Raw genomic sequence first — 9136 nt, 5'->3', positions numbered from 1 at the left:
CTATTATTGATTTTCAAATCAAACACTTAACAGTGTAGAGAGATCCAGCGTGAGAAAAACATCATGGCTAACACTAATGAAAGAGATAGCTACAACGTTAAACCTCCACTATTCGATGGAGAGAAATTTGACTATTGGAAGGACAAAATCAAAAGCTTATTCCTAGGTTATGACACTAACTTATGGGACATTGTTACAAATGGTTATGAACCACCTGTATCTGCTTTTGGTATCATAATTGCAAGAAACAAAATGAGTGATGATCAGAAGTGTGACTTCAAGAATCACCACAAAGCCAAAACGATTATGTTGAATGCAATATCCTACAATGAATATGAAAAGATCAACAACAGGGAAACAGCTAAAGAAATATTTGATTCCCTAAAGATGACTGCCGAAGGCAATAATCAAGTCAAAGAGACTAAGGCTCTGGCCTTAATCCAAAAATATGAAGCCTTCAGAATGGAGGATGATGAATCTATAGAGGTAATGTTTTCTATATTCCAAACTTTAGTTGTAGGACTCAAGGTTCTGGACAAAGGATAGACAATTGCAGATCATGTCAAAAAGATTATCAAAAGTCTACCAAAGAAATGGAGACCTATGGTTACTGCCTTAAAGTTATCCAAGGATCTGAACAAAATAAGCCTGGAAGAACTCATCAGCTCCCTCATGAGTCATGAGATAGAGATAGAGGAAGACGAACCTCAAAATAAAAGCATATTAGTGGCTCCGAAGTCTAGATCAGAAAGACGAAATCCATAAAGGAACAAAGCCTTTCAAGCTGAAGAAGAAGACGACGATGATTCTGAAAAGGATGATTCTGATGATGAAGAAGTGTTATCTCTTTTATCCAGAAGAGTCAAACAACTCTAGAGGAAAAGAAATAGTAACTTCAGAAGACCCAGACAGATGGGAGATCGTTTAGAGTCAACTTCCAAAAGTAGACCAAACAAAGAGGTAACCTGCTATGAATATAAAGAACCAGGACACTACAGAAATGAATGTCCAAAGCTCAAGAAAGATAGTTCCAGAAAAGAAGGATCCAATAAAAACTCCTTCAAAACTAAGAAGGGGCTCCTGGAAACCTGGGATGACTCTAAATCTAACGCCTCAGAAACAGACTCTAAAGAGGAACAGGTAAATGTTGCATTCATAGATACCATATCTGGAAGTTCATCCGAAAGAGAATCTGACTCTGAAGAGGTATTTTCTGAGCTCTCTCGCTCTGATCTGGAAGCCTGTTTATCAGAATCTCTAAGCTCTTATTAGAAGCTTCAACAAAAATTCAAGATCCTAAAAAGGGTCCATGAAGAAACTATTGAAGCGTGTGATAAGCTTGAGAAAGAAGTTTCTGAAATTAAAGGAAACATTTTTGTCCTTGAAAAAGAAAATGAATTTTCAACCAAAAAATGTTTAAAACTTGAAGAAACTTTTTCCAAAGCTCCACCAACTTCTGACACCATCATATATAAATATGAAAAGGCATTTCAGAAATTTCTGAAAAATGGGCTTGAAAGAAGAAAAATGGCTTCTATGATTTATGGTGTTACTTACAATAAGAAAAGGGTAATTGGATATGACTCTGATGAAGATGAGCAAATACCTTCTGCAGAGGACAAGCCTAAATCTCCTTTTTCTTATCATTACACACATGCACAAACACAAAGATTTAATAATGCCAGAAAACCCAAAGTTTCCAGAAACTCTGGGAGAACTAATCATAAAAGACCCAAAAGATTCTTGGTACCAAAAGATAAAATAGTATATGTTGCAGATATCTTGTGCAGCAGAGTTAAGACATCAATCATGGTACCTAGACTCTGGATGCTCGCGACACATGACGGGAAGAAAGCATATGTTCAAAAGCCTGGAACTTAAAGACGTTGGCTTCATAGGCTTTGAGGAAATCAGAAAGGAAGAATCAGAGGACCTGGAATGATTGGTAATGGATCTCTTCCCTCTATTTTTGATGTTCTTTACGTAGAAGGATTAATGCATAACTTGTTATCCATAAGTCAATTAAGTGATAACAGTTATGATATAATCTTCAATCAAAAAACGTGTAAAGCTATTAATTAGAAAAATGACACAATTATTTTCACTGGAAAGAGGAAGAACAACATTTACAAAATTAAGCTTTCAGATCTAAAAGATCAAAATGTAAAATGTTTAATGTTTGTAAATGAAGAACAATATGTTGGCATAGACGCTTGGGTCACATTAGCATGAGGAGGATTTCTCATTTAAATAAACTTGAGTTAGTCAGAGGCCTGCCTAAGCTGAAGTTCTTTTCAGATGCTCTTTGTGAGGCGTGTTAGAAGGGAAAATTTTATAAAACAAATTTCAAAAATAAAAATGTTGTTTCTACCTCTAAACCTCTTGAACTTCTTCACATTGACTTGTTTGGACTTGTTAAGACAGCGTCAGTCAATGGTAAGAAGTATGGACTTGTCATTGTTGATGATTATAGTAGTTGGACATGGGTAAAATTCCTAATACACAAGAATGAGTCACACTCTGTGTTTACTAGTTTCTGCTCAAAAGTGCAAAATTAATTTGACTCTAAAATCATCAGAGTCGGAAGTGATCATGGTGGGGAATTTGAAAACAAACTTTTTGAAGACCTCTTTGATTCTAATGGAATATCCCATGATTTCTCATGTCCTAGAATTCCACACAAAAATGGAGTTGTAGAAAGGAAGAATAGGACTCTCCAAGAAATAGCCAGAACCATGACCAATAAAACAAATGTAGCTAAGCACTTTTGGGCTGAAGCGGTGAATACAGCGGGTTATATTCAGAATAGAATCTCTATTAGACCTATTCTGGAGAAGACTCCTTATGAACTGTGTAATGGAAGAAAAGCCAACATTTTCTACTTTCATCCCTTTGGATGTTCTTGTTTTATCCTAAATACTAAAGATAATCTGAACAAGTTTGAATCTAAAGCACAAAAATGTATTATGTTGGGATACTCAGAATGCTCTAAAGGCTATAGAGTATATAATACATAAACATTAATTGTGGAAGAATCAATACATGTCTGATTTGATGATAAGCTTGACTCTGAAAAGTCAAAGTTAGTTGAGAGTTTTGTAGAATTGGAGATAACACTTGCATGTTCTGAGGAAAAGGCTAAAGAATTTGAAGAAGCAGAAAAGGGAACGTCAGAAGCACCTGAATTCACATTAAATCAGAAAAGACCAAGAAATAGACAAAAAAAATCTGAAGAATTGATTCTGGGGAACAAAAACGAACCTGTCAGAACAAGATCAACATTCAAAGGTTTTGAAGAAACACTTCTGGGACTAGTATCTCTGATAGAGCCAACATCCTGTGAAGAAGCACTTCAAGATAAAGAATGGATTCTGGCAATGAAAGAAGAACTTGATCAATTTGCAAATAATGATGCCTGGGATCTTGTACCAAAACCCAAGGGAACCCACGTGATTGGAACCAAATGGGTGTACATAAATAAACTCAATGAAAAAAGGGTGAAGTGGTCAGAAACAAAGCACGACTGGTGGAATAAGGATATAGTCAACAAGAAGGTATCGACTACAATGAAACCTTTGCTCCAGTCTCCAGGTTAGAATCTATCCGTCTACTTGTATCTTTTGATGTAAATCACTCCATCAAACTATATCAGATGGATGTCAAAAGTGTGTTTCTAAATGGATATATTTCCGAAGAAGTGTATGTTCATCAGCCTCCTGGTTTTGAAAACTCAAAAGCTCCATAACACATTTTTAAACTGAAAAAATCTCTTTATGGTCTAAAACAAGCTCACGGATCTTGGTATGAAAGACTGAGTTCTTTTCTTCTAGAAAATGATTTTATCAGAGGCAAAGTCGACCCTACACTCTTCTGTAAAAATATCAGAAACGACCTTATGATATGTCAGATATATGTTGATGATATAATTTTTGGTTCTGTTAACCCCTATGTCTGTCAAGAATTTTCTAAACTAATGCAAACTGAATTCGAAATGAGTCGGATGCAAGAACTAAAGTTCTTTCTGGGAATTCAAATCAATCAAACATCAGATGCTACCTATGTATATCAAAGCAAATACATAAAAGACATTTTGAAGAAGTTTTAAATGTAAGAAAGTAAACCAGTTAAGACTCATATGCACCCCACTTGCATTCTGGAAAACAAAGAGGTAAGTCAAAAGGTTTGTCAGAAACTCTATCGTGATATGATAGGTTCTCTTCTCTATCTAGCTGTTACACGTCCAGATATATTATTCAGCATTTGTCTTTGTTCCAAATTCCAGTCAGATCCAAGGGAATCTCACTTAACTGCTGTTAAGAGAATACTAAGGTATCTTAAAGGAACACCTAACTTAGGCCTGATGTATAAGAAAACATCAAAGTATAGGCTTTCTGGGTATTATGATGCAGATTACGATGGAGACAGATTGGAATGCAAAAGCACATATGGGAACTGTCAGTTTCTAGGAGGAAACTTCATCCCATGGGCTAGAAAAAGGCAATCAACCATTGCACTCTCAACTGCAGAAGCAGAATACATCTCAACTTCACTATGTAACACTCTGATGCTCTGGATGAAAAACCAGCTTGAGGACTTTCAGATATATGAGAGTAACATCTCTATCTTTTGTGACAATATTGTTGTCATGTGTTTAAGTAAGAACCTTATTTTATATTCCAGAGCGAATCACATTGAAATTAAACATCATTTTATCATAGACTATATTCAGAAAGGGGTAATAAGTTTAAAATTCATAGATACAGACCATTAATGGGATGATACCTTCACAAAACCCTTAGCTAAAGATGGATTTTCCTTCATTCTGAAACATTTAAACATGGAAGATTGCCCAGAATGATTCTGAACTCGTGCTTCTCCTCTGATCTGATAATATAGGCTTTGATTTAATCATGTTGGTCATATGGTTCTGGTTCTTATACTTTTACCAGTTAGACGCTATCTGAATTAGAATCCCTCTGAATCAGAAACCATTTGGTATTCTTGATGTCAGAAACATCAACACGTGGTTTCTCAAACGTGTGGCCTTGGATCTTCTAGACAGTTGTCTAGCTCAGAACTCAAGAGCCAAACTGTTGAGATCTCCTCGAGTAGTGTGCATATTTTCGAGATTAGACAACCATCATTAGCTTCAATTAATTCCCCCCAAGCGTCTCAACTCAGATTTCTGAAATAATTAATTTTGATGTTTCCTATTCTCCTCTAACATTGTCGTTTTGCATGCTACATGTTGTGTATATATATATTTTTTCACAATTCTCACTTTCACACTTTTCACTCACAAACCTACACAAACCCTTTTGTGCTCAAACTCTCTGCAAGTTCATCAACACTCTTCAAGTTCATCAACGTTCTTCAATCTTCATCGACATTCAACAACATGTTCATCTTCTCCAAATGGATTCTCAATAACAACGGGTCTACAACTACTCTTAACAAATGGAAGCAAATGAACAACTTGTTGAAGCTCCACAATAAACCACTACTGAAACTGCTACAACCTCAACAACTGCTTATAAGGAACCCCATGTCCTTGATCGTCCCCCTCACATAAACCTTGCCACACCTTTTGAAAAGCTGGAGGTTCTATGTGAATCACTTGTGGACTTTGAAAACATGAAGCGAAACGAGTTGATCTCACTGAAGATCTGAAGAAATAAGGTTGCGGAAATTATTTTCAAAGACTTTATGGTCCTATCTATACCTTCCTCGTCAAAGAGTTCTGGAGATTCGCAGACTGTAATGACCATTGCATAGTTTCCTATGTTCTAGGAGTCAAGATGGTCATCACAGAGAAGTCAATTGCCAAACTTCTGGATATGGAGAAAATTGGGGGCAGAAGGATTTATAACATAAACTATATGGCAAGGTACATGTCCCAGGAGATTGTTCCCACTATTTTCAAACAGAGCTCAGACGGAAAATCCTCCAAGAACAAGGAACTTCACCATAATCTGAGGGTATGGATGAAGATCATACTGGGTACCATCCATCATCGTCCAACTTCAAACTCTTCTGACTACATCAACACAGATCAGAAGTGCATCTTATATTTCCTTCATAAGGGACTGAAGTTGAATCTTCTAGGGTTACTCTCCAAGTATCTGAGGGACTCAGTCAGGGATACAAGGAACCACATGAAGCCCAGAAACTAGATCCCTCTGGGGAGACTCATCTTTGACGTTCTGATCAAAAGTGGACTGGTGGACCATCTGATATCCTACAACCTGATGAAAGATATGACTGTCGGTGTTGGCAAGCCTCTGAATGCCAAAAATCTAAAGAGCATGGGGGTCATTGAAAAAGTCTTAGCCAAGCCAACTCTGGACACATCCTGGGAAGCTCTGAAGGACCAAATAAAGATTCCTAATGGTCTCTATCTTTTCTCCAAGATAGATCCTCCAGAGGTCATTGTTCATTACCTCAGGATCTGGTATCTCAATGAGTGGATATCTCAGAGTTCTCAGTGGATTGGCTACTAGAACATCCACCCAACTTCATGAAGAGGATGAGAGATCCCTCTGAGAGGAAGTTGAAGAAGAAGACTCTGAAGTTGGGAGAACCTTCAGAAACCAAATCTCATATGCCTCTGGACTCTTCTGTTTCAAGTAAGTCATATCCCTCTGAAACTCCTTCAAATTCTAATTTAAAGCAAATATCTTCATCTCTACCTTAACCATTTTCTACCTATACCCCCTTTGAACCCACCATGCTTATTCCAACTCCCTCTGAACCTCACAACTCTAACCCCTCCTCACCCCCTCTATAAAAATTCAACCTCACTACCACAACACTTCCTATATTTAAAGCTTTACTTATGAATGAACCCATTTCACCTGCCTCTTCAACTCTTTCTTCACCATCATACTATGACATGTCTTCTGACTCTGAACAACCAGAAACCACTGACCCTCCATCTCCAACATTGGCCCAACTCCAAACCATAACATTATCTAACCAACCTTCATCTGTCCCAGAAACCTCAGTGCCTTCACCATACGAACCTTAAACAGAACCTCCATCTGAATCTCCAATCGAACCTCCACCTGAAACCCCAATCGAACAACCCTTTGAACCTTCCACTGAAACCACCCACACTTCATCAGAACCCATTAATCCATCATCTGAACCTGAGCCAACCATCCCCACCCTGGAAGAGTTTGTTTCTTTACTTTCAGAATCTTCAACTGTGAAGCTCAGAACATTGTCTTTCCAGCCTAAGTGATAATCCCTCTGAAGTGAGGAATCACTAGAATGGATTTCTCAGATGGATGACATTTGAGGTCTTCAAGCTGAAAGGCCCCTCTGAGTAAGTCAGAAATGACTACATCAGGCAAGCTGAGGAGAGGATAAAGGCTCATTTGGTTAGAGAAGTTGAAGAGAAAGCATGCCATAAAGCTGAAGAAAAGGCAAGATTGGAAGCTGAAGAGAAAGCGAGAAAGGAAGTTGAAGAAAAAGCTGTTGAAGTTGAAGCTAAAGCCAAGGTTGATGCTGAAGAAGCAGCATGTATGCTACAGAAGAAGCTGCTAAGGCAAAAGAAGTTGATCTGACCCAAGGGGAGCCCTCAAACTCTTACCTTGATCTGCTGGTGCTCAAGACTGTGGAAGAACTCCAGAAGGAACAATAGCTTGTGAGAGCCATACTCGATCAACAAGACTCTTTCAACTCCAGTATTCATACCCTCCTGACTCAGCTGCTTCAGAGTATGCCTCCTCCTCAAAACCCTTAGGCACCTTAGGCTTTATGTTTTGTGTTTCTCCTTTAATTGTTTTGGCTTCTAAGGTTTTCCTTCCTCCGTACTTCTCTCAGATTATCTAACGAAATTTTTTTCCTTAGATGTTTTCTCTGTTATGTCTTTTTAAGTCAGACAAAAAGGGGGGAAATAATTAAACAACCTTCTGATGAAATTAATATCTCATTCCCATAATGCACTACTTACATCCTAAAATTCTAAAAATATTGCGCAGTCTAAGTTTTCTTGCAGGAAAGTATCAAATTAAACATCTGAGAAACAAGCTAAGAAACATAAGAGGCTCTGGTAAGAAACTCTATACTCTCTAAGTATCATATTTAGAGGGAGATTACTTATCTTAGGGGGAGTCATAATATATTTAACTCTAAATTTATTATTGTGAAGTATCATTATTTCATCAACAGTCTGAAGTTTTATCATCATCAAAAAGTGGGAGATTGTTAGAATAAGATTTTAGTTCTGCAATTTATCTCTAAGTTTTGATGATAACAAAGAGTGAAACATTTTGGTACCCTAATAAAATTCTCTAAGTGTGCAGGACTCTAACTAAAAATGAATCTGATGAAACAACACTTGACGTCATAAAATTCCATAACAATTGACTTAGAGTTAAAGGTGTTCGCTCTGACACTGAAGACAATGATGTCCACTAATTTTATCATCTGAAGACTCTAAAACTCTGCATCTGAAGGATCCCACATATGAAAACTCGGATGATCCTTACATCAGAAGAATGTCTAATCAGAGATCAGTCAAGAACTTCTAAAGAAGACACAATAGACAACTATCTAAAGAATACAAAATCTAAGAAAAGAATCTGAATTCTGCGCACTCTGAATCACGCCCAGCAGATCAGATTAAGAACTTAACAACACAGTATTCCAAATATGGTATGAATCTCTATATGGATAATATTGAATACTCTCATAAACTGCTATGGAAAGGACAATAAAATTAATGTCATTAAGTCCCATTATTGGCAAGATATCGGCATCAATGCTCCATTCAATGGTATCATCTCCAAGCACTATAAAAAGGCCCAACTATCATCACACCAAAAAAAACGAAGCTATCTTACAAGAATTCTGAACATCAAAATCCAGTCATACACTAAATTCTTGTTTTTCCTTATCACACAAGTTGTTACTCTAAGTGTGATTTTGTATCATTATTCTTATTGTGTTCATATTGCTTATCTAGACGCACTAAACACTTTCTTGTAATCTCAAAATAGTTGTTGTAACTTTCCTCAAGTGACTTGTGAAGTCTATAGACTTGAGAGGGCTAAGAGATCGTTGTACTCTTAGACGCTTGTTGTAATCTTTCTAGATTATTGGATTAAGTCCTTGAATAAACTTTTGTGTT

The 9136-nt window shown here is 37.0% G+C and overlaps 1 protein-coding gene across 1 annotated transcript; it reads left to right on the top strand.

Moving 5' to 3' along the window:
- The first annotated feature begins 912 nt into the window (after positions 1-912).
- LOC127136822 (uncharacterized) lies at positions 913-7568 on the top strand. Its single transcript, XM_051063342.1, has 3 exons — positions 913-1206; positions 4283-4497; positions 7352-7568. The coding sequence occupies exons 1-3, from the start codon at positions 913-915 to the stop codon at positions 7566-7568; spliced, it is 726 nt and encodes a 241-aa protein (XP_050919299.1).
- The last annotated feature ends 1568 nt before the right edge of the window (positions 7569-9136 follow it).

The sequence above is a fragment of the Lathyrus oleraceus genome, chromosome 4, assembly GCF_024323335.1.
Source record: "Lathyrus oleraceus cultivar Zhongwan6 chromosome 4, CAAS_Psat_ZW6_1.0, whole genome shotgun sequence".
Lineage (NCBI taxonomy): Eukaryota > Viridiplantae > Streptophyta > Magnoliopsida > Fabales > Fabaceae > Lathyrus > Lathyrus oleraceus.
Note: the sequence above shows the minus strand (reverse complement) of the source record. Positions and strands in the feature narration are given on the sequence as shown.